Source organism: Schistocerca serialis, chromosome 11 (genome assembly GCF_023864345.2).
Source record: "Schistocerca serialis cubense isolate TAMUIC-IGC-003099 chromosome 11, iqSchSeri2.2, whole genome shotgun sequence".
NCBI classification, from domain to species: Eukaryota; Metazoa; Arthropoda; class Insecta; order Orthoptera; family Acrididae; genus Schistocerca; species Schistocerca serialis.
In genome coordinates, this window is record NC_064648.1 from 135,079,995 (window position 1) to 135,106,641 (window position 26,647).

At 43.0% G+C, this 26,647-nt stretch overlaps 1 protein-coding gene across 1 annotated transcript in view; it reads right to left on the bottom strand.

Annotated features, from left to right (window-relative positions):
• The window catches only part of LOC126426874 (serine/threonine-protein phosphatase 6 regulatory ankyrin repeat subunit C-like), a 60,720-nt gene that overhangs the window by 27,241 nt on the left and 6,832 nt on the right, over window positions 1-26,647 (bottom strand). Inside the window, exons 2-3 of the mRNA XM_050088917.1 lie at window positions 20,206-20,335; window positions 20,035-20,082 (exon numbers count right to left, since the gene is read on the bottom strand). Coding sequence (XP_049944874.1) covers window positions 20,035-20,082; window positions 20,206-20,293 — 136 coding nt within the window. The 5' untranslated portion in view covers window positions 20,294-20,335. The remainder of the gene's footprint in view (window positions 1-20,034; window positions 20,083-20,205; window positions 20,336-26,647) is intronic.

Sequence of the window (26,647 nt, forward strand, 5' to 3'; positions counted from 1 at the left end):
TCCTATGCTTCATACAAGCTACTGAGCGAGTTTTATCGGGGTCAAATTCATCTGCATCTCCATCATACTCCGCAAGCCACCTAATGTGTGGCGGAGAGTACTTTCGGTACCACTACCTGATCCCTCCAACCCTGTTCCACTCGCGAATAGCGCGTGGCCCTAATCTCTCGAATTTTGTCCTCGTGGTCAATAAGCGAGATGTGTGTGTTGGGAAGTAATATGTTGTCCGACTCCCCCTGAAAAGTGCTCTTCCGAAATTTTAATAGTAAATCTCTTCGTAATGCACGACGCCTCTGTTGTAACGTCTGCAAGCGGAATTTGTTTAGCACCTCCTTAACGCTCTCAGGCCAGCTAAACGATGCCGTGACGAAACGTGCCGCTTTTCCTTCGATGTTCTCTATCTCCTCTACCTGATAGGGATCCCAGATAGATGAACACTTCTTAAGAATCGGGGGAAAAAGCGCCTTTAAGCCACTTCTTTCTTCGATGAATTACATTTCCTTAATATTCTTCCGGCGATTCTGAGTCTGCTGTCTGCTTTTCCCACTATCTGTTTTATATGGTCATGCCACTTAACGTCGCTCTGAATAGCTACTACGCCTAGATAGTTTACGGCAGACGCTGTCTCCAGCTGTTTGTCGTCAATAGTGTAGTTGTACAGTAGTTGATTTCTTTTTCTATGTATGCACAATATGTTATATTTATTTACATTCAGGGTCAACTGCCAGAGCTTGCACCAACAATCAATTCTCTGCAGGTCGTCATGCCAAATTTTACTATCCTCCGGCCTTGCTACTTCGGTATAGACAACTGCATCATCAGTGAAAACCTCAAAGAGCAGCCGACACTTTCTCCTAGATCATATATATATATATATATATATATATATATATATATATATATATATATATATATTGTAAACATCAACACATCCCTGTGGTACTTCGCATATTACCTTTAAAACTATCGATATTTTTCCATTAAGACCGACATACTGAGTTCTGTCTGCAAGAAAGTGATGAATCCAATCGCAAGTCTCCTCCGATACTCCATAAGCACATATCTTTCTAATTAAACGGCAGTACGGGACGGTGTGAAATGCCTTACTGTGATCAAGGAATACGGCATCAACCTCAGCACCGTTGTCCACTGCACTGTGGATCACATGGAGGAACAGAGCTAGCTGAGTTTCGCAAAATCTCTGTTTGCGGAATCCATGTGGCCTTCCGACTGGCGCGACGGTCCTTTCGGAGAATTGCGGCACAAGTTGCATACGGTATGTCATTTGTACAGCGGTGCCGGTACCAGTGGTCATGGAAATATTATCATACCTTTGGAGGAGGTTTCGGCTGTCGTCGCAGCTCAGGAGCTCGCCAGTATCATCGTACTGTAAGGGCACCAGTGGCAGACCATACAGCTGCCACAACCCAGATAGGAGGGCTTGTGAGTCCAGACTTGTTGATCCCGAACTGTTCCTGACTGGTTATATAGCAGTGGGACTACAGACACGCACACGTCTAGCGTGTCTTCCACTCACGCCACAGCATCGACGCGCACGTATATATCGGTGCCGTCGGAAGATGGAATGGGGCGCCATGGGTTCTAGCGATGAAACAGGGTTCTTCCAGCACCCTGTGATGGTCGTTTGTGCATACGACTTAGTCTCTGTCGTCGCTGTCCCTCAGAGTGCATTTGTCCAATACACACTGGACACACCTAGGGCGTCATGTTGTGGGGTTGAGACAGGCTGTAATTCTGGAGGCTACGCTAAACAGCGCTCGGTATGTGCAGAGTGTTGTTATATATGTTCATTTGCCATTCTTGCGATAGGAATGTGATGTGTTGATTCAACAGGATAATGCTCGCCCACACTCTGCCCGTGTGCCCTGCAAGACGTGCGGCAACTCCCCTGACCAGCACGATCTCTGGCCTTGACTCCAATCGACCACGTGTGGGATATGGTGGGACGAGATTTCACTCGTGAGACTCGTTAACCAACAACTCTCACAGAAATACGTCAACATGCTGAGCATGCGTGGCATAGCATATCGCAGTACAGTGTTCGTCACCTGTACGATCGACTGGATGGTAGAGTGAGAGCCTGCATTGACGCCCATGGAGACTACGTCACGCACTAAGGCTGGTGTTTCAGCATCGGTCGATACATCGCACTTCAGAACCGCTTGTGCTACTCATCTGTAATCACTTCATGTGCGCCATATGCACTGTTGCAACAATAAATCTTGAGCGACTTTGGAACATCTAAGTGGAAGTATTAATTTTTATTTGTTTATTTTTGGCCAGTGTACGGCAACAGCGAAAACTGCCCACAGATTTCACAGAGACCTTGTAATCCGCGACATGCGACAAGAAGTCGTACAGGAAGCATGTGGCCGGATTAAAAAACTGGAGCAGCACTGCACATTGATGAGAAGGTTACTTACAAGGGGAGTCCGTGACGTTGGGATTACGGATTTACTTCAAACTCTGTACACTTTAGCTGGCCATTAGAAAAGCGTAATGTGCAAGTAGTAAAGTGCACTGCCGTGGTAATTCAGAGAAAATCGCAAGAAAAGTTTTACGCGTCTATAATGTAACTGATGTATCTGTGCGTGGGTGCCGGACGTTAAGAGTTCGTGGTGGTCAGGTGGTTCGTGCATACGCGGATGACCTGATGGTTCGGCACCGATATTCTGCAGAGATACCTCGACTGAAAGTTGTAGTCGATGATTATTGTCGGAGTTCAGGTGCACTACTCAGTGAAGGTAATTGCAGGCTTTGCGAGGTTTGGATGACTCCGTGGGCTACTATGGTGGATTGGCATGCGTCACTCGGTATCATAACTGATCGTTGCCCACTCAATATGGCGACGCTCAACTGGAAGTCTGTTGCGGAAAAAAATCAGAGAGCGATACTACACTCATGATCGTAAATTAAGGATAATGTTGATACATGGTGAAACAATGCTCTGGTGGGCAGTCTGCGGGTTCATATCACCTCGAGGTATGACCATGCGGTGCATTTGACCTGCGTTCGTCGCACGGTATTGCTGGCAGCAGTCCACATGTGCAGAGGTGTGTTGGCGCATGTCAGAGTACGGTGCAGCGAGTAAGTGTGCAAATGTTTTCAGACGTGCTAATGATGACTGGGAGCTGAAAATGGCTCGAAGAATACATATTAATGACGTTATGAGGGGTACGATACTAGGGCGACTGGAGGCTGGTCAAACACAGCAGGTCGTAGCACAGGCCCTCTGAGTGCCACAAAGAGTGATCTCAAGATTATGGCAACGATTCCAGCTGACAGGAAACGTCTCCAGGCGCTACAGTACGGGACGTCCACAGTGCACAACACCACAAGAAGGCCAATATCTCACCATCAGTGCCCGCAGACGGCCACAGAGTACTGCAGGTAGCCTCGTTTGGGATCTCACTGCGGCCACTGGAACAGTTGTCTCCAGACACACAGTCTACAGACGACTGAACAGACACAGTTTATTCGCTCAGAGAGCTGCAAGGTGCATTCCACTGACCCTGGTCGCAGGAGAGCAGGGAAAGCCTGGTGTCGAGAACACAGAACATGGACATTGGAACAGTGGTCCCAGGTTATGTACATGGACGAGTCCAGATATAGTCTGAACAGTGATTCTCGTCGGGTTTTCATCTAGCGTGAACCAGGAATCCCTTAATGTCCTTGGAAGGTACATGTATGGAGGTCGTGGTTTGATGGTGTGGGGTGGGACTATGATTGGTGCACGTATACCCTTGCATGTCTTTGACAAAGAAACTGCAACAGGTCAGGTGTATCGGGGCGTCATTTTGCACCAGTACGTCTGCCTTTTCAAGGGTGCAGTGGGTCCTACCTTCCTCCTGATGGATGATAATGCAAGACCCCACCGAGCTGCCATCGTGAAGGAGTACCTTGAAACAGAAGATATCAGGCGAATCGAGTGCGCTGCCGGTTCTGCACACCTAAACTCCATCGAGCAGATCTGGGATGCTCTCGGTCGACGTGTCGCTGCACGTCTTCAAACTCCTACGACACTTCAGGAGCTCCGATAGGCACTGGTGCAAAAATTGGAGGCTATACCCCAGCAGCTGCTCTACCACCTGATCCAGAGTATGCCAACCCGTTGTGCGACCTGTGTACGTGTGCGTGGTGATCATATCCCAAACTGATGTCGGGGAACATGCACAGGAAACAGTGGCGTTTTATAGCACATGTATTTCGGGACGGTTTTTTCAACTTATCACCAATACCGCGGACTTACAGATCTGTGTCGTGCGTGCTCCCTATGTGCCTATTCACTTAGCGCCAGTTTTGTTTGTGCCACGTTGTGTGGCACCACATTCTACAATTATCCTTAATTTATGAGCATGACTGTAGAACATGAAAGGCGTTCTCTTACTCTGCTCCAGAAATCCCGAGTACTCGATACATATGTGCTATGCAAAGCTTATTTCGAAGCCCAAGTTTATCCGGTTACCTCGATGATGGCGAAGAAACTACAGCAATTGACAAGACATATCTTTCGCTTACGGTATGAGGTGGTCACGAAGCCTCGTTCCTTTGGTCGTTGGGCTGGCTGACATACGAAGGAAGATGCAGATGCTATATGTGCGACGTACTGTTTTGATAACTCAAGAAACTCAAACATTCACGTCTCTTTCATTTCTCTGCGTCCGTCCTGCTGTTCTTGAATCCCCTATTGATGTTGGTCGCATACATTATAAGTTAAAACACGTTCGTGACTTCTATCTTGCGGTAGCTGTTTAGGGGATGACATTTTATGGAGACCCATCCTCACTACGAAATTCCTACAGACTCGTTGGAAAGCAGTCTCTTGCCCGAACCTCGTTAAAAGACGATCGCCGCAAACAAGCTGGGTGACAGTCTGGTGCAGTATCAGTCTTCCGATGTTGCCGATGCGGGTAGCGTTCTCTTGGTATAAGGTGGTAAATAACTTGATGCCAACGAACGAGCGACTTCCCGTATCAGGTGTAGCGACACGGATCTATGTAGTCGTTGTACGTCAACAGGTACGGTACGACATCGCTCTACTTGTGGAGGTCATATGGCAAACTGAACTTGGTTTAAGAGACAATTAGCTTTCCGTGTTCGATCTTCTGAGACTTGATACACTACGGACATCATATTGCGACCAGATTCTTCCTCTTTTCCACGGTAGAAAACCCATACAATTATGTGGTTGCTGGGACACTTCGCTCAATATGTTGTAGATGATGAAGAGGAAGATCACATGAACTTAATGCAGTAGATTGTCTCGGCCTATTGGACATGTATGCGAATGCCTGGATATTGAGACCTCTTCGCCAACATGTTGAATTTGCTTTTCCGCAGGCAAGGTGTTGCTTAATTTCATTTTTCTGATGATAGGTGTTTTCTTTGTTATGTATGTTTCCCATCTGATTTGCTTCGGTTTGTTCTCTCCTAGCTTACCTGCTCGTTTTCTTTAGTGTTTTGACTCAGTATCGCACCATTTCTATTGTAAAACGTGTATAGATGAAGTATATATATACACACACACGAGCGTATATACATAATAAATAAAAATTAAGAAAACTAAATAAGCATAGCGACAATAAAGTTGTTTATACATATCGTGTGGCATTGGTGGTGGTTTTTGGGCTATGTTCTCGTTTATTTGTCCTTTCTCCTTTTATTATTGTCTTGTTATGATAATTAATGTTTTCTCCCATTTGTAGCTTATATCACATGGTGATTTGACTATGGTCTTTTGAGGTTTCATGATAGTAGCAAGTCACTCTGATAGTAAAAAGAAAAAGTGGTGATCTTTCAAGTTTCGTAATGCGAACGTGCCTGAGGCAACGGTTCACCTCCCACTCAAATCTTCACTTTTGCAACACAAACGTAAATTCTGTGACATTCAAAAAATTTGCACCCGCACTACTCGTTCTTGCTACATTAGCAACATCTCACCGCTACGTAGGTAATCTGCCAAATGGGGCCTGCCTCTGTGTCTGCAACTCGAAGCGTCAAGGTGCAAAGTAGTTTCGGGTAGCGCACCGGATTGAATGTATAACTGATTCCGCAAATCACGGCAGCCATACATTTTCAAGAAAGCTCTAAGCGTTTCCCCATGTATTTGCCGACAGTTATAAATATGTTCGTTCTAATAACTAAATTTAGTTTAAAATATTATAGTCCAACCACATGAAATTCACTAAAGCTTCATATAAGTTCATGTGGTTTTTTAATTATATTACCTCTGAGATGTCATATAAATTAGAAAACATGACCCGTGATTAAACAAACGTAGGTTATAAATTCAGTTTGAGCGGGAGTCCAGCCGTCGCCTTTTATACGGTCGTCTTACGGAGCTCGAATGCTAACCACCTGTCCGCCATGAACCCTAACTTTCAGTACCTACGCACAGGTATATCAGTTACATAACTGACGCGTAAAATTTCTCTTGCGATTTTCTCGGACTTGCCAAAGTAGTGCATGTCACTATTCGCACATTACGTTGTTTTAATGCCCTACTAAACGTGTACAAAATTTGAAGTAAATCTGTGATCCCAAAGTCTATACCTCCTCTTGTTAGTGTAACGTCAACACGTGTTGAATGAATGACGTTAATATTACACGTTTCTCCATAATTCACATGCATCGAGTTGTACAGAAGAAGTGAGATTGTATGAAAATTCCAGTACGTAACTGTCGGAGGCAGACTGCTTCTGACAGTTAACGTATGTAACATATAATTTCTGTTCACCTGTACAACTCGATGTATCTGATACCTGATGATGGTTATCGTGAAACGCATAATAATAACGTTATTCGTTAACCACCTGATGCCATTTAAGTAAGTGACCAATTCAACATTTGTACAGTACTGTTACAATCTGATAATGTTCATCCCAAAAAAGGGAAATGTCTCAAAATGCGAGAACTATCGAACTCATAGCTTAGTTCTGAACCCTTCACAGAATGCAACACCTAATTACCTCGAACAATTGGCGCCATGTCATTAGAAAATTAATTTGCCTTTCCTACAAACAAATGAATCAGAGGAGAAATATTGCCATTAATACTCGTTGCTGCTGTTGTGGCCTTCATTTCAGAGACTGGTTTCATGCAGCTCTCTTTGCTACCCTATCCTGTGCAGGCCTCTTCATCTCTGAATAACTACTGCGACCTACATCCCTCTGAATGTGCTCAGTGTATTCATTTCTTGGTCTCCCTCTACAATTTTTTACCCTCCACACGTACCTCCAATACTAAACTGAAGGTCACTTCACGCCTTAGAACGTGTCCTACCAACTGATCCTTTCTTCTAGTCAAGTTGTGCCTCAAATCCCCCTTTTCCCCAATTCTATTCAGTCCCGCCTCATTAGTTACATGATGTACCCATCTAATCTTCACCATTCTCCTGTAGCACCGTTTTTGAAAGGTTTCTGTGGTCTTCTTGTCTAAGCTGTTTATCGTCCATGTTTCACTTCCATACATGGCTACACTCTGTGCAAGTAGTTTCAGAAAGGACTTCCTGACACTTAAATCTGAATTCCATGTTAACAAATTTCTCTTCCTTAGAAACGCTTTCCTTGCCATAGCCAGTCTACGTTTTATATCCTCTCTACTTCGACCATCATCATTTATTTTGCTCCTAAAATAGCAAAACTCATTTACTACTTTATGTGTCACATTTCCTAATCTAATTCCCTCTGCGATCCTGATTTAATTCGAATACATACCATTACCCTCGTTTTCCTTTTGTTGATTAGACTTTTATGACACTGTCCATTCTTTTCAGTTGCTCTTCCAGGACCTTTGCTGTCTCTGGCAGAATTACACTGTCGTCGGCAAACCTCAAAGTTTTTATTTCTTCTCCATGGATTTTAATTCCTATGTACGGCATCATTCCTACGGAAGGCGTCACCATTCAACCATACAGTACAACTGCACGCCCTCGGGAAAAATTATGGCTGTAATTTCCCCTTGCTTTCGGCCATTCGCAGTAACAGTACAGCAAGGCCGTTTTGGTTGGTGTTACAAGGCCAGATCAGTCAATCATCCAGACCCTTGCCCCTGCAACTACTGAAACTAACCTCCCCACCAACAGTAAGGTACATGGTTCATGGTTTGTAGAAGTACAGGAAGTACTTTATAACATAAAATGGCAAAGTAAATTTTGAGTTACTGAATAAACTAGGAAATAAATACAGAGATTGGTGACTCTTGTATAAACGGTAGTTACTGATGGTTGCTCTATGCATGTGGAGGCACATAGTCAGAAGCGAGGCCACCAAGAGTATGCACTATCAACTGTTATTTTTAACCTATAGACAGAGCAGTCACTTAAAAATGTGAGATAATGGTAGAGGTACAGTAGATGTAGAGGCAAAGGTGGAAAAATGGGCCTCTGCTGGTATTATGGGCCCCCTACACATTTGTAAGTACAGGCCACTAATTCTAGTGGAGAGCACATGAACTAGTTGCCAAACTTCACTGCAGAGTGTGCAGACGCGGTAGCTGTCATGGTTTGTGAGTTAGTTGTGCTGTGAATTTTTTCGCTGTCATCAAAAGTTTGAAAGGTTGGTGTTTATTTGAATAAAACTCAAATTTCTAACATGTTATTACTAAAACTAAGGTAAGGCACGTATTTGGCTTGTTGTTAGGATGCCGTTTTACATTAATTGACGTCGGTTGCAAACCAAACTAACCGTAGACAAAATCGTTTTTCCCAAGATGTCGAGGGTGGATATATGGGCCCCTTTTGCTGCCGGTATTATGAGCCCCATAAAATCAATCAGATTTTATGGGACCATTTACAAATATTGCTACTCTTTATGTTTCAGATGCCTCGAAGACATCTTCTACCATCAAAAAATCGAAACGGCAATCGTGGGACAAAGCAAATATGTCAAATGCTATTGTAGCTATTAAAGAGAAAAAAATAGGGTTTAAAAAAGCGGTTAAAGTGTACTCTGTCCCTCGTTGTACGCTCCAAAGGCTTTCACGAATCGATAAACCGGTCGAAGAAATAGTTAATATTAAACTGGGCCGTCCACCGGTTTTCACCACAGGGACTTGAGGACGCACTGGTTAAATATCTTCTCATTATGGAACCCAAATTCTACAGCCTTACCAGAAATGACGTCAGGCGCATGGCCTACCAGCTTTGCACAAGAAATAAAATCCCTCGTCCATTTGTAAAGGGCGAAGTTTCTGGTCGAACTTGGTTTGACCATTTTATGTCATGGCACAAAAATATTCTGTCTATTTTGAAGCCATCTGCAACTTCGATTCACGTGCTAATGGGTTTAAAAACAAGCTGTCGACAATTTCTTCAGTTTACTTGAAGCTGCGTTCAGTAACTACAAAGATCCTGCGGACAGAGTTTTTAATGTAGACGAGTCAAAAAATGTCTCTGAGCACTATGGGACTTAACTGCTGAGATCATCAGTCCCCTAGAGCTTAGAACTACTTATACCTAACCAACCTAAGGACATCACACACACCCATGCCCGAGGCAGGATTCGAACCTGCGACCATAGCGGTCGCGCGGTTCCAGACTGTAGCGCCTAGAACCGCTCGAGCACTGCGGCCGGCAGACGATTCAGGTCTTACTGTCGTTCAAAGAAAAATTTCTCGTATCATCGGCCTGAGGGGAAAAAGCCAGGTTGGTGCATTATCTGTAGCTGAAAGAGGATCACTTGTAACGTGTAAAAAGATGCTTATGAGTGTGACTATTGTGAATAGACTAGACATAGGCTGTGAAAATCATCCCACCAGTAGACTGATTAACAATGTTCAGAGTGAACGTTTCTTTCATTATACACAAAAGTTAAATAAAATTATTTTTTCAAGTTTTTGTTTCTTTTTATTTCAAACTACCTTGGGGCCCATATTACCATCACAAATTCTTGACGCAACAAAATGCAGACTATCAGGAAAAGTAAAATTTTGTTTTAAATATTAAAAAGTTGAACCAAAACATGTCGTAACTATTTGCAGGACATACTAGAGAAATGTTTTATGTTAATTTCAGGTGATTGTACTAAAAATAAAAGGTGTTATATAAAAAAAACAAAGTGGGGGCCCATTTATCCACCTTTACCTCTAGTGATACTGGAGGAAAGAATAAATGGGCTGATGCCTCTGCTGTTTTACCTGAAAGTGAACAAGATCTCGACTCTTATTATATTGATAAAGTTATGACGAAAAAGTGTAACACGAAAAAAATTTATCTAAATCAAAGGTGATGGATTGTGACAAATGACGACAAACGGGTGTCTGGGTATATATATGTGATAAACAAATGCAACAAATTGACTCACTTACTTAGGAAAGAAGACTGCTAGAGGTAAAAGAAGCAAAGAAGAAATAACGAACAGAACTGTCCAAGGAAAAAGTCCCTTCAGGAAAACGATATTAACCTCTAAAAGTAACAGGTCACAAATCAGGAAAAGTTTCCTGTACACATATATGAAGATTGTGGCTTTGTATGACAGTGAGACTTTGTAGACTGGGGAACGAAGAGAAATTTTTCGAGGGGAGGTGTTACAGGTGAACACTGAAAATAAAATTGATTTATAAAGTAGCAAATTACAAAAAAGAGGATACTGTTATAAAACAAAAAGATGACTGTATGTCTATTGACAGGTAAGGTGCTATTAAAAGCAGTAATAAACGGACACATCAATGTAAAAAGGGCCAGAGAAAGACTACGACTGAAGTATGCAGCTAAAACTATAAAATGTATCGGCAGTGTCCACCCCCAGTAGCTGAGTGGTCGGCGCTATGGACTGTCAATCCTAAGGGCCTGGGTTTGATTCCCGGCTAGGTCGGAGATTTTCTCCGCTCAGGGACTGGGTGTTGTGTTGTCCTAATCATCATCATTTCATCCCCATCAACGTGCAGGTCGCCGAAGTGGCGACAAATCGAAAGACCTGCACCAGGCGAACGGTCTACCCGACGGGAGGCCCTCGTCACACATTTCATTATCTGCAGCAACTCCGAAAGCAAATGTGGAAGAAGCCAGAGAGACCCGAAATTTTGAGATTAGAATTGAGCGCCAATGAAGAAAAAGTCCCTACATTTACTGTAGAAGAAAAGAGTTAGCAAATACCACACTTTACCCCTTCGCAGTTTCCTTTACAACTCTCAAAATTTCTCAGCCATGTCATGTGAACATTGGTGATCTACGTGTCTCTAACAGTCACACGGCTGTTCATTGTATGCCACACTGCCTCCCTGCTTAATGCTTTTCTTCTTACTACATCATTGCCACCAGTGGTATTTTATCAGCACATGTAATTTACACCTTTGACAGCTGGAACTATGTTTATGTGCACTGTTTCGCATCATAAACCAATTACACAACATGGCAGTCTTTGGTGCTCTGAGCCGGTCACTGTGGCCGAGCGGTTCTAGGCGCTTCAGTCCGGAACCGCGCGCCTGCTACGGTCACAGGTTCTAATCCTGCCTCAGGAATGGATGTGCGTAATGTTCTTAGGTTAGTTAGGTCTAAGTAGTTCTACGTCTAGCGGACTGATGAGCTCAGATATTAAGTCCCACAATGCTTAGAGCCATTTGAAGATTTTGTTACTGTTCTGCGTAGTCAACAATCACAACGGAAAATACACCAAAGCGCCAAAGAAACTGGTGTAGGCATGCTTATTCAAATACAGAGATACGAAAACTGGCAGGATATGGCGCTGCCTATAGAAGGCAACAAGTGTCTGCCGCTGTTATTAGATCGGCTACTGCTGCTACAATGGCAGGTTGTCAAGATTTAAGTGAGTTTGAACTTATTGTTATAGTCGGTGCACGAACGATGGGACACAGCATCTCCGAGGCAGCGACGAGGTGTGGATTTTCCCGTGCAACCATTTCAAGAGTGTACCGTGAATGTCAGAAATCCGGTAGAACATCAAATCTCCGATATCGCCGAGGCCGGAAAGAGATCCTTCAAGAATGGGACCAACGAAGACAGAAGAGACTCGTTCAACGTGACAGAAGTGAAACCCTTCCGCAAACTGCTGCAGATTTGAATGTGAACCGTTTAACGAAACATCACCGATATCTTCAGAGCCGAAGGCCCACTCGTAAGCCCTTGATGATTGAACGACACAAAGTTTTATGCCTCGCCTGGGCCTATTAACACCGATATTGGGCTGTTGATGAAACATATTGCCTGGTCAGACGAGTCTCGTTTCAAATTGTATCTAGCGGACGGGCGTGTATGGGTATGCAGTCTATCTGTCAATGAATCCTGCATGTCAGCAGGGGCTGTTCAAGCTGGTAGAGGCTCTGTAACGGTGTGGGGCGTGTGCAGTTGGAGTGATGTGGAACCCCCGATACCTCTAGATACGACTCCGACAGGTGACACGTACGTAGGATTCCTGTCCGAGAACCTGAATCCATTCGCTTCCAATGTGCACTCCTATGGACTTGGGGAATTCCAGCAGGACAACGCAACACCCCACACGTACAAAATAGCTACAGAGTGGTTAAAGGAACACTCTTCTGAGTTTAAACATTTCCTCTCGCCACCAAAGGCTCCAGACATGAACATCATTGTGCATATACGTGCTGTTCAGAAGAAATCTCCATCCCCCCTCCCCCCACGTACTCTTACGGATCTATTGACAGCCCCGCAGGATTCATTGTCAGTTTTCTCCAGCACTACTTCAGACGTAGGTTTGCGTGCTCGCGGGGCCCCTACACGATATTAGGCAGGTGTCCCCATTTCTTTGGCTCTTCAGTGTATCAACAGATTTGTACTTACACCGCCATGAGCTAACGACCGCCTAATAGGAACTTCTGAGAAAAACTACTGCACAGTGTCAAAACTGCGCCGGCCTCTTATAATACTCTGTTAACGTTACTTAGTGTGTAAAGAAAGTATCTCTTCAAACTCCACAACAGTAAAATTAGGTTTAATATTAGTGTCTATGTTGATACAGATTTTTCAGACTAACACTGAGTGCCTAATTTCAGTTTGGTTTTCTGTTGAAAAACAGTACACCGACGTACCTAGTTAATGGTCGCATTATGGCAATTAACTACATGCATTCACACTTTTTTCTTGTCAGTGAAATAAAGAAGAGAGAAAGTATAATTAAACTACAAATTACAGTGCTCTAATGCACTGTCAAAACAAACAAATTTCTGCCGACCCTCATCTCATTCCAAACAAATAAACTTATAAGTCCTGAGGATTTAGAATCAGGACTTCCTCATGGTTACTACAGAATTCTTACTGAAGAGAAAAGATACTGAACCACTTCCTCCTCCGCCACGAATTTTCGGGACCAGTCTGCTACTATGCAACAAGAAGAGCTGGAGTAAACTAAACGAAGTTACAATGGCTCTCGTTTTCTGTATGGTGATGACACTTCAACTCAGGTTCTCTCAGTGCGCTTCTAAAATAAAACAAATAAATTCGCCCCTGATGTAATTAGTCAGACAGGTAAATGGTAAATAGGCCGTAGATAAGTGAAAAATTTGTTAAATAACGACCCGCAGCTGCTATGAATGTAGGGCATTCAAGTATGTCAACACAGAAAAGCGTAAAGGCTGTCTCCGACCAAGAATCTCGGGCAGGTCGTCCTGTTCCATGCCATAACGATTTGGTTCCTCGACAGATATGGATGGGGAATTATTTTCCTTTCAGTTCAAATCTGTCATGGGACTACAAATCCATTTATTCTAGAGAGAAAAAAGTGTAACACCCTTTCCCATTTTCCCACAGCCTGTTGTTCTGCTCCAGTGATGTGTGATCTGTGCGGTCAGCAGAATCGAGAAATTGCTTGGGTGCGGTATTTTATATACGAACGTTTCACTGTTGTATGTAATTTTTGAATTTCTTCAGGATATCTGTATAATACCTGGCCTAAATTCCTGAGTGGAGACAGCCATGTTAGCTGTATAAATAAAACATTTCTCTAGTTAGCAGTTTTCTGTCACCTTAATTAATGCTTAATATAATTACCTATACTTGTCCGGCACTGTAGTGTTTATCAGATATGTTTAGTTTATTCAAGTTTTTATGTCTCTTAATTACACTCACAAACGAAGTTATTTTGGCGTTTTGTGAAGTATATTGATTTAAATGTCTCTTTCTATATATATTAGTAGACATGCTTTGTGGTGCTTGGCCCTTAAATGTTCCTGTCTTCCTACGAGCTCAGAGATACGTGTTTCATAATATTGTCTCATAGTTGCCTTCGTTTCATATGTATCACTGGATAAGCACCCTCCAAAGCATTACGGTTCGTAGCCCCGTTACTTACTTAAGGTTGAACTTTCGAGTTATGCTGAATATCAAGTATGCACTGTAGTCCCACTCAAACAATGAAGGTGTTTGTGTTCAAATTATGTTTATTGAAGTATTTGCGGAGACATAATATTTTTTGTTTTCCGTGTGGTGCGTGCATGAATATTTTCCTACCTGTGAACAGACCACAAACAGCTATCCATGTGAGAAGCAAGGATCTGCGAAATTTGCCCCTGAGCTTCGTTGATGGCCACTGCAAATGTGACTTGCAATGGGAACAGTAAACGTTAGAATTTTATAAGGCATATCTGCCTGAATCATTGGGTTGTGGGGCAAGAGCAAATATTCTCCTGTAAATTTTCCATTTAGAACTGTAGCTTCAACGATATTGTTCGTCTGTTTCATAGGATGCCCGATGGCGTTACTAAAATGGTTATGGAGAACGATAGGGAGGACGAATTCCAGTGTTTACCGATGCAATGGACTCCCAGCAAATCAAACGAAATCAAGAATTCAGTTGGCTCTTTGACAACCTAGTCTTGATTCATTACAGTATAAAAAGACTGATGCATTGCCACTTTTTATGATATTTCGTTTTGAGTGATGAAATTCTTGGCACTGAGATCGTTGATTTTGGCTGCTAATATGCCATGTCCACTGAATCACAGATGATTTTGGTAACTCTGTTTGGAAGTAAGGAAAACTTTGTGAATCATTTCGTCTGTAATACACTGCGCGGATTTATCGATGGATGTGCAATCTAAGAGCTGCTCGTTTCCCCTCAGATCTTTTAATGAACGATGAATACCTTACAATGCATACTTGTGGACTGTACTATATTCGTTCCTTACAACAAGTTGAGGTGGATGGAGTACGTTACCTGTAACAGAATTCTTATTGATAGTGTGTGGTGACGACCCAGGGACATATTCAGTGGCAAGTTCTACATTAAATGTGCTGTTTGGCCACCAACCCAAAAGAAATACAACACTTCCACATGATGCGATTTCGAATGTAAAATTTTTTGTGATGGTAAGTAGTGGGATGATGGGGTGCGTTGGACACCTTTCATATCAATCTGATATCTAAGTCAATGAAACTGATCTATTAATAACCTATATCGCCCATTCCCATCCCCAGATAACATCATTGGTTTTCCCCACCTGGCTCATGCATCCCCACCCACTCTCCTTGCCCATCTCCACCTGCCCTTTCTGTAAGAACTTCGAACGTTGGCGGGAAACTCAGAAAAATGGTAGGAATTTCATTGCCCTAAGGCTTTTCTGAAGCCACACCCCAACTCCTCCTCCATCAATTGGTGGGAGATTCAAATCTGGGTGGAATATTTTTCTCTCAACTCACGAGAACAGAATTGGTGAGACAAGATCAGTCTTTGGTGAGCTGCCATTATGGAAGCATCATGATGTGGTTGATCAATATGAGCAATGTGAAGGACAGAGTGGCTTTCAATAGCTGTATTACATGTAGGCATTCGAGGTAGGACTGTAGCCACAGTTCACTACAAAGGGGAGAGAAGACTATGGTAATCTTAGGCTGTAGAAGGAAGGAGCAAAAGAATTCGCTTCAGCAGAATGTGGCAGCATAGTGGGGTGGAGCCAAGGTGGATGTTTCAAATGATAGAGCTCATTTGCATGAGCAGACTGTTGAGATATTCCATGTGAAGCATTCAGTCATCCAAAATGGATGTGGCAGGTTCAGTCGTATCAGTAGAAGCGTATCTGTATGTGCAATACACAGGGTGGTCCATTGATAGTGACCGGCCAAATATCTCACGAAATAAGCGCCAAACGAAAAAACTACAAAGATCGAAACTTGTCTAGCTTGAAGGGGGAATCCAGATGGCGCTATGGTTGGTCCGCTAGATGCCGCTGCCATAGTCAACCGGATATCAACTGCGTTTTGTAAAAATTGGAACCCCCATTTTTTATTACATATTCGTGTAGTACGTAAAGAAATATGAATATTTTAGTTGGACTACTTTTTTCGCTTCGCGACAAATGGCGCTGTAATAGTCACCAACATATGGCTCAAAATTTCACACGAACAGTTGGTAACAGGCAGGTTTTTTAAATTACAATACAGAAAGAAGGTATGTTTGAACATTTTATTTCGGTTGTTCCAATGCGATACATGTACCTTTATGATCTTATCATTTCTGAGAACGCATGCTATTACAGCGTGATTACCTGTAAATACCACATTAATCCAATAATTGCTCAAAATGATGTCCATCAACCTCAGTGCATCTGGCAATACGTGTAACGACATTCCTCTCAACAGCGAGAGGTTCGCCTTCCGTAATGTTCACACAAGCATTGACAATGCGCTGACGCATGTTCTCAGACGTTGTTGGCGGATCACGATAGCAAATATCCTTGAACTTTCACCCAGCGAGGTGGCGCAGTGGTTAGCACCCTGGACTCGCATTCGGGAGGACGACGGTTCAATCCCGTCTCCGGCCATCCTGATTTAGGTTTTCCGTGATTTCCCTAAATCGCTTCAGGCAAATGCCGGGATGGTTCCTTTGAAAGGGCACGGCCGATTTCCTTCTCCATCCTTCCCTCACCCGAGCTTGCGCTCCGTCTATAATGACCTCGTTGTCGACGGGACGTTAAACACTAATATCCTCCTCCTCCTCCTTGAACTTTCCCCACAGAAAGAAATCCGAAGATTTCAGATCCGGTGAACGTGCAGGTTATGGTATGGTGCTTCGACGACCAATCCACCTGTCATAAAATATGCTACGCAATACCTCTTCAACCGCACGCGAGCTATGTACCAAACATCCATCATGTTGGAATTACATCGCCATTCTGGCACGCAGTGAAACATCTTGTAGTAACATCGGTAGAACATTACGTAGGAAATCAGTATACATTCCAGCATTTAGATTGCCATCGATAAAATGGAGGCCAATTATCCTTCCTCCCACAATGCCGCACCATACATTAACCCGCCAAGGTCGCTGATGTTCCACTTTTCGCAGCCATCGTGGATTTTCCGTTGCCCAATAGTGCATATTATGCCGGTTTGCGTTACCGCTGTTGGTGAATGACGCTTCGTCGTTAAATAGAACACGTGCAAAAATTTTGTCATCCTCCCGTAATTTCTCTTGTTCCCAGTGGCACAACTGTACATGACGTTCAAAGTCGTCGCCGTACAATTCCTGGTGCATAGAAATATGGTACGGGTGCAATCGATGTTTTAGCATTCTCAACACCAACGTTTTTCGCGATTCGCGATTCTCGCGCAATTTGTCTTCTACTGATGTGCGGATTAGCCGCGACAGCAGCTAAAACACCGACCTGGGAATCATCAACTGTTGCAGGTTGTGGTTGACGTTCCACATGTGGCTGGACACTTCCTGTTTCCTTAAATAACGTAACTATCCGGCTAACTTGGATGATGTCGCCCAGGATACCGAGCAGCATACATAGCAAACACCAGTTGGCCATTTTGATGACAATAGCCATACATCAATACGATATCGACCTTTTCCGCAATTGGTAAACGGTCTATTTTAACACGGGTAATGTATCACGAAGCAAATATACCGTTTGCACTGGCGGAATGTTACGTGATACCACGTACTTATACGTTTGTGACTATTACAGCGCCATCTATCACAAAGCGAAAAAAGTGGTCAAACTAAAACATTCATATTTCTTTATGTACTACACGAATATGTAGTAAAAATGGGGGTTCCTATTTTAAAAAACGCAGTTGACATCCGTTTGACCTATGGCAGCGCCATCTAGCGGGACAACCATAGCGCCATCTGGTTTCCCCGCTCAAGCTAAAGGAGTTTCGTTCTTTGTAGTTTTCTAGTTTAATGCTTATTTCGTGAAATATTTTGCCCAGTCACTATCAATGGGCCACCCTGTATTACAATGATGAGCCTCAACTGCTTATCCTTTTCTATCTAAGAGCTGCTGGTGCCTGAGCAGGAGGAGTTTAACAGCCATGTTTCAGGAAAGCACGCAGCCAAGTATTGCGCCCATAGCCTGCTACATGCAGAATGGAAAAGAGTTGTACTGGATGAATGCCTGAAGAAGAAGAGTAATACTGTCCAGCAGGTAAAGGCTGTGCTGCAGAATATTGCCAAGATGCATTCTGCAAGTCATGCAGAATGTTGCTGTTGTTACAACTGCTTGCCATTTTTGAAAATCACAGTCAGCAGTTTCCACCTCACTCAAGATGTCTGCCTTTGATCCAGAGGATCAAGCAACTGGTCGAATTCACAATTATGCCACAAATTGGGCTCGAAATTGGCAGTAGCCGATAGGAACCCACAGCAGATCATATCAGGGATATAAGCTGGGCCCAGCATCTCTGCAGCATCAGTTGCATTCACTCAGGCAGCATGAAGCACCAGCTGAGAACGTACAGCGCTGTCCAGCTGCAGCAGCAGCAGAACAGGAAGAAGCTGCGGAAGAGTAAGTGAAATTTTCTTAATGTCCATGTTAGCTCTCATTGTGAGAACGACTCCAGTAACACGACCATAAATTTCGCGTAAAGATGATGAAGATAAAATGCGAGAAATTTGGTTCATACGGAGGTCTTTACACGGTCGTTCTTCACTCGTTCTATTGGCAAGTGGTAGTGACTAGTAGTGGCATAAAGTAACCTCCGCCATTCACCGTAATGTGGTTTGCGGAGTAGGTATGTAGATATAGACGTATCCATTAAGTGGGGCAGGACGTCAAACGGGCTGACTTGGAGCAGGAGAGGCACCACAGGATATTTTAATTTCCACTGTCTATGCTTTTACAAATAAATTCATACAAGTTTGTCAGCATGACCTGGAAAAATTCAGGATTCGTGCTCATTCCAGTGGAAGTTCAAAAACATAACAATTTTTTTTTTTGGCATTTCATATTTCATCAGTTCTTCACTTACTATTGGCTGCATTTGTTGCTATAGGTACACTTTCCTTCGTAAGTAGGAGAGATTCTTGATGAATTTTGGACAGCATACATACTATACTTCGAGGTAAACGAAACTCTTCAATTTACTTAATTTATGAAAAAATGAGTGAGCTGTTACATTTTAAACTTCATGTTTAGAAAAAAAACCTCAAATTTTATAGTTAATTATCTCAGATTTTACCACAGTTTTTAATAGATTTGGAAACCTCTAGAGTTTCATGCACCTGTAAATATGGTTTGTATGCTGTGCAAAATTCATCGAAGAATCTCTCACTTATGAAGAAAAATGTACCTATAGCAACAAATGCAGCCAATAGAAAGTGAAAAAATGATGAATCTTCGCATGCAAAAAAAAAAAAAAAAAAAAAAAATATTTTATTATGTTTTGGAACTTCCACTGCTATGAATGTGAATCCTGAATCCTTCCTGGTCATGCTGACAAACTTTAATGAATGTATTTATAAAAGTACAGACAGTGGAAAATAAAATGTCCTGTCGTGCCTCTCCTGCTCCAAATAGGCCCGTTTCACGTCCTGCTCAAGTTAACTGAGCCTTGTTTTTTTTTGTGTTTGGCTCGCATCATGCACCAAATGTACGGCCTTGACGTTCTGCTTCAGTAAACCAGGATCCTGTACGACCCGTGTACATGCTGGGAACGACTTATCCTCCCATCAGGCGAAACCAATGATACCTAAATAGAACTCTCCTTCCCGGTACTTAGAGTGTCAGGAATTTTAAATGGAAGTACAGAGCCGTATTCGACCCCCAGTTAATATACCCTCTCTCGATGTATCTAGGATTAATGAAATAAAATATTACCTTGATTGTCATTTTCTGAACTGTAGACTGTGACTTCAGGATCGGATTCTGAAAAAGCAATTGATTCAAATCTCAATGGAAAAATAGAACATGTATTTCATTACGGATTATAAAATAGTTATTCATGATCATACCATACATATTTTAGTTAAAAAAATGTAAAAGTTGTACCTGTAATGGAATCTGTGTCACTGGAGCCAGCAGCTAAGACTACCGCCACAAAGAAGCAGATAAACCAGCTGCAGCTTCTGCACGACATAATGCTGGGATGCAGTAATTAGGCGAAGTAAAGAACTTCTTCCTAAAAATCATAAAATTTTCAGACACTTGTACAATGAAAGATTTTGTAAGTAAATATAATACAAAACTAATTTTGTTGCTCCAATCTATAATGTGTAAATTAATGTTCCAATCTATCGTGGATAGCATCATCTTGATATCACTTCGTTCTGTTAAATGTATATACTGGCTCATTCAGCTAAGTTAATTCCTTAAAATATTTCAAAAACCGCTAAGATATCGTAATTCTGTTTACATCTGATCAAGTACGAGAAAGTGCTGTCTATTTGATTTTAGAGGTATCAGTATCAACTTCGCTTTAACGAACGAAATTGTAGTGCATGACACTAAGAGCTGATGTGTCGTGTAAAGCGAGAGAGGGGTGAGAGTGTGAGTGTGTGCCCCAGACGTCAGCTTTTACTGGCTAAACGAGCCTTACGGAGGCAAAGACGGGTCAGTGGGTACCTCCAACAGTGGTGACGGCGGAAACTACGGTCTTAGGAATATAACAGCGACTACTGAGTGCTGACTCGAATATGACTGTTGCAATCTCCTAAACACAGCATACGTTTTTCGTTTTTGGTATTAGGTGCATTGAGCTGCCACCTACAGCCAGGTACTCCATAGCGACCACAGTAGTCATTTGTACATCGTGAGAGCGAAGAATTTGGCGCTCCGCAGAACTCACGGACTTCGAACGTGGTCAGGTGCTTGGGTATCAGTTTTGCCATACGACTCTAAGCGAGATTTCCACACTCCTAAACATCTCTAGGTACACTGTTTCCCATGTGATAGTGAAGGGGAAACGTGAAGGGACATGTACAAGACAAAAGCGTACAGGCCGAAGTCGTCTATTGACTGTCAGAGACCACCGACCGTTGAAGAGGTCCGTAATGTGTAATAGGCAGACATCTATGTGGGCCATAACATTCCAAACAGCATCACGATCCACTGCAAGTACTATGGCAGTTAGGCAAGAGGTGGGAAAGCGGATTTCACGGCCGAGCGGCTGCTCGTAGGCCACACATCACGCCGGTAAATACCAAACGACGCCTCGCTAGGTGTAAGGAGCGTGAACATTGGACGACTGGACAGTGGAAAAACGTTGTGTGAAGTGACGAATCACGATACACAATGTGGCGATCGAAGACAGGGTGTGGGAATGGCGAATGCCAGGTGAACCTCTGCCAGCCTATTTAGTGCCAACAGAAAGATTCTGAAGCGGTGGTGTTATGGTGTGATCGTATTTTTCATGTAGGGGACTTGCACCCCTTTGTTGTTTTGCGTGGCACTATCACAGTACTGGCCTACTTCTAAGCACCTTCTGGTTTGCAAGTGTTGAAGAGCAATTTGGGGATGGCGACTCTTTCAGCATGACCGAGCACCATAATGCACGGTCTATGGCGGAGTGGGTACACGACAATAACATCCCTGCAATGGACTGGTCTGCACAGACTCCTGACCTGAATCCCATAGCACACCTTTGGGATGCTCAGGGACGCTACTTCGTGCCAGGCCTCACCGACCGACATCGACACCTCTCCTCAGTGCAGCACTCCGTGACGAATGGGCTGCCATTCCACAAGTAACCTTCAAGCAACTGACTGAACGTGTTCCCGTGAGAGTGGAAGCTAAACTCAAGGCTAAGTGTGGGCCAAAACCATATTCAATTCCAGCATTATCGTTGCAGGGCTCCACGAACTAGTATGTGCTTTACAGCCAGGTTTCGGGATACTTTTGATCACACATTGTATATATAAACAGGTTGTACATCAACTCAAGGTGCCGCCCAGAGTGGCCGATCGGTTCTAGGCGCTACAGTCTGGAACCGCGCGACCGCTACGGTCGCAGGTTCGAATCCTGCCTCGGGCATGGATGTGTGTGATGTCCTTAGGTTAGTTAGGTTTAAGTAGTCTAAGTTCTAGGGAACTGATGACCTCAGAAGTTAAGTCCCATAGTGCTCAGAGCCATTTGCACCACCCAAGTTCAGGCACACTTTGAATTATTTATCCCACAATAACCAAACATTTTACTAATATCATACATATCTCATCTTGAACAGATACTTTGAAAGTTTATTTTCATGTATAATTTGCCGATAGTTAGCGCTAGTCTCAAACATGGCGAATTCAGATGCGGAGCGAGCTTTTTGTGTGTTGGAGCTCTACAAAAACAAGTGTGCTACTTTTGTTCAGCGGATGTTTAGAACCAAGTACGGTAAGAAGCCACCAACAAAAAGGACCATTTACCATTGGCACAACAAATTCGTTACGACGGGTTGCTTGTGCCCGGAAAAGCGAAGCGGACGTCCCAGTTTGCGTGAAGTGAATGTGTAGTGACATTCATAAAGAGTCCAAATAAATGGGTGCGTCGTGCATCCCGTGAACTCGAAACGGCTCCAATGACAGCGTGGAAAGTCCTGCGACAGAAGCTGTCTATGAACCCACTTAAGTTGGAATTACTGCAGAAGCTCAATGAAGACGACAAAGACAAGCGTTTTGAAATTTGTTCGCAGTTGCATCCGTGTCTAAGGGTGTGAAGTAGAGGACGAATGGTTTTTGGAAAATATGTGGCTACGAAGCACTATTGAAACTAGGCCTACGAAAATTGGTGTTTGGTGTCTCAAACAGAAATAAAGAAATGTGTCTTTGAGCATTTTGGAAATGTATCCCCTATAATGATGAAATAGTGGGGAGAATAATTTTTTGAAAATAAATCATTATTGAAGAACTACTAAAGTATTTTTGAAGTTACGTCTATGAAAATTGTTATTTGACTTCTTAGCTACAAATAAGTGTTTCAGTGTTTTAGGAAATACAGGGGATAAACACCTACATCTTCATCTACATGGTTACCCTGCAATTCACAATTAAGAGCCTAGCAGAGGATTCATCGAACCATTTTCATACTACTTCTCTACCATTCCACTCTCGAATGGCGTGTGGGACAAAGGAAAACCTAAATCTGTCCGTTCTCTTATTATATTTTGATGATCATTTCTCCCTACGTAGGTGGGTGTCAACAAAACATTTTCGCATTCGGAAGAGAAAGTTGGTGATTAAAATTTCGTAAATAGATCTCGCCGCAAAGAAAACCGCCTTTGATTCAGTGACTGCCACCCCAATTCGCGTATCATATCAGTGACACTCTCACCCCTATTGCTCGATAACATGAAAAGAGCTGCCCTTCTTTGCATTTTCTCGATGTACTCCGTCAATCCTACCAGGTAAGGATCCTATACCGCGCAGCAATATTCCAGCAGAGCGCGGACCAGTTTAATGTAGACTGTCGCTTTTGTGGGTTTGTCGCATCTTCTAAGTGTTCTGCCAAGAAAGTGCAGTCTTTGTCTCGCCTTCCCCACAATATTATCTATGTGGTCTTTCCAATTTAAATTGCTCGTAATTGTAATTCGTAGGTGTTTAGTCGAATAGAGAGCCCTTAGATTTGTGCGATTCATCGTATACCGAAAATTTATCGGATTTCTTTTAGTACCCGCGTAGATAACCTCGCACTTTTCTTTGTTTAGTGCCAATTGCTACTAATCATCTGTAGATCATTTTGTAATTGGGACTGATCGTCTGATGATTTTACTAGACGGTAAATTACAGTGTCACCTGCAAACAATCTAAGGGGCGTGCTCAGATTATCACCTAGATCGTTTATGTAAATCAGGAACAGCAGAGGGTCTATGACACCAGCTTGCGGAACGCCAGATATGACTTCTGTTCTACTCGATGATTTGCGGTGTATCACTACGAAATGTGACCTCTCTGAGAGGAAATCACGAATCCAGTCACACAACTGAGTCGATACTCCATATGCACGCAATTTGATTAATAGTCGATTGTGAGGAACGCCTCCTGGAAATCTAGGAATATGGAATCGATCTGAGATCCCTTGTCGACAGCACTCATTACTTCATGGGAATAAAGAAAATGGTTCAAATGGCTCTGAGCACTATGGGACTTAACTCCTGAGGTCATCATTCCCCTAGGTAACTTAGAACTACTTAAACCTAACTAATCTAAGGACATCACACACATCCATGCCCGAGGCAGGATTCGAACCTGCGACCGTAGCGGTCGAGCGGTTCCAGACTGAAGCGCCTAGAACCGCTCGGCCACACCGGCTGGCAGGGCATAAAGAACTAGCTGTTTTGCACAAGAACGATATATTCTGAATCCGTTTTGGTTATGTATCACTAAGTCATTTTCTTCAAGGTGATTCACAATGTTCGAGTACAGTATAGGCATGCTCCTAAATCCTACTGCAAATTGAGGTCAGTGATAAGGGTCGTTAACTCAATGGGTTACTCCTATTTCCTTTCTTGAGTATTGGTGTGACCTGTCCTACTTTCCAGTCTTTAGGAACAGACCTTTCGCCAAGTGAACGGTTGTATATGATTGCTAAGAAAGGCGCTATTGTGTCTGCATAGTCTGAAAGGAACCTGATTGGTATACCAGCTGGACTGGAAGACTTGCCTTTCCTAAGCGATTTGAGTTATTTCGCTACATCTAAGATATCTACTTTTATGTCACTCATACTAACAGCTGTTCTGGAATCTTAACTTCATCTTCATCCGTGAAGGAATTAAAGAAAACTGTATTTAGTAACTCCGCTTTGGTGGCATCATCATTGGTAACATTTCTATCGCTATCGCACAGTGACGGTATTGACTGCTTTTTGCCACTGTTGTACTTCACAGACGACCAGAATCCCTTTGGATTTTCTTTCATATTTTGAGACAATGTTTCATTGTGGAAACTATGAAAAGCATCTCACATTGACGTTCCCACTAAATATCGAGTTTCCGTGAAACTTAGCCAGTCTTGGGGATTTTGTGTTCTTCTGAATTCGGCATGCTTTTTATGGTACATCTCCAACAGTGTTCTGACGTGTTATGTGTACCATGGTGGATCAGTCCCGTCTCTTATTAAATTATACTGTATGACTCTATCTATTGCTGTCGATACTATATCTTTGAATTTGAGCCATATCTGGTTTACGCTTACATAATTAGCTTGGAAGGAATGGAGACTCTCTCTTAGGAAACCATCAAGCGAATTTTTATCTCCTTTTTTAAATAGATATATTTTGCGTTTATTTTTAGTGGTTTTGGGTGATATGGTTTTGAGCCTCGCTACAATGATCTTGTGTCCATTAATCCCTGTATCCGTCATGACGCTCTAGAATACATCTGAATTACTTGTGGTTAAGAGCTCAAGAGTGTTTCCGCAACCATTTAGAATTCGTGTGAGCTCATGAACTAATTGTTCAAATTGATTCTCAGAGAAAGCGTTTACTAGAATTTCTGAAGATATTTTCTGTCTACCACCGGCTTTGAACATGTATTTTCACCAACAAATCGAGGTTAGATTGAAGTTTCCATTAATTATAACTCTATGAGTCGTGTACTTATTTGTAATGAGATTCAAGTTTTCTTTTAACCGTCCTGCTATTATATCATATGAGTCGGGGGTCAGTAGAAGGAGCCAATTATTATTTTGGTATGGCTGTTGAGTATAACCTGGAACCATAGTAACTTGTAGGAACTATCTATTTCATCTTCACCACCAGATAAACTATTACCTACAGACACAAACACACCACCACCTACTTTATTTAATCCATCCTTTCTGAACAAGGTTTACGCCTCTGTAAAAATTTTGGCAGAATTTATCTCCGCCTTTAGCCAGCTTTCCGTTCCTACAACGATTTCAACTTTCTATCAGCGCTTGAAGCTCTGGTACTTTTCAAACACAGCTACTACAATTTACAACTACAATACCGACTGTTGCTTGGTCGATTCTCGTCGTTTCTTTGCCCTTTATCCTTCGAGACTGGAGCCCTTTCTGATCTTTCCTGAGACCGTCTAACCTAAAAAACCGCTCAGTCCACGCCACACAGGCCCCGTTACCCGTGTAGCTGCTTCTTGTGTGTAGTGGACACCTGACCTGTTTAGCGGAAACCGAAACCCCACCACCCTATGGCGCAAGTCGAGGAATCTGCACCCTAAACGGTCGCAGAACCGTCTGAGCCTCTGATTCAGACCCTCCATTCGGCTCTGTACCAAAGGTCCACAATCAGTCCTGTCGACGATGCTGCAGATGGTGAGCTCAGCCTTCATCTCTTTATCAAGACCGGCAGTCTTCACCAGCTCAGATAGCCGCTGGAAACCAGAGAGAATCTGTTCTGCTCCACAGCGACACACGTCATTAGTACCGACATGAGCCACTACCTGCAGTTGGCTGCACCCTGTACCCTTCATGGCATCCAGTAGGACCCTTTCCACATCTAGGATGACTCCCCCTAGTATGCACACGGAGTGCACAGT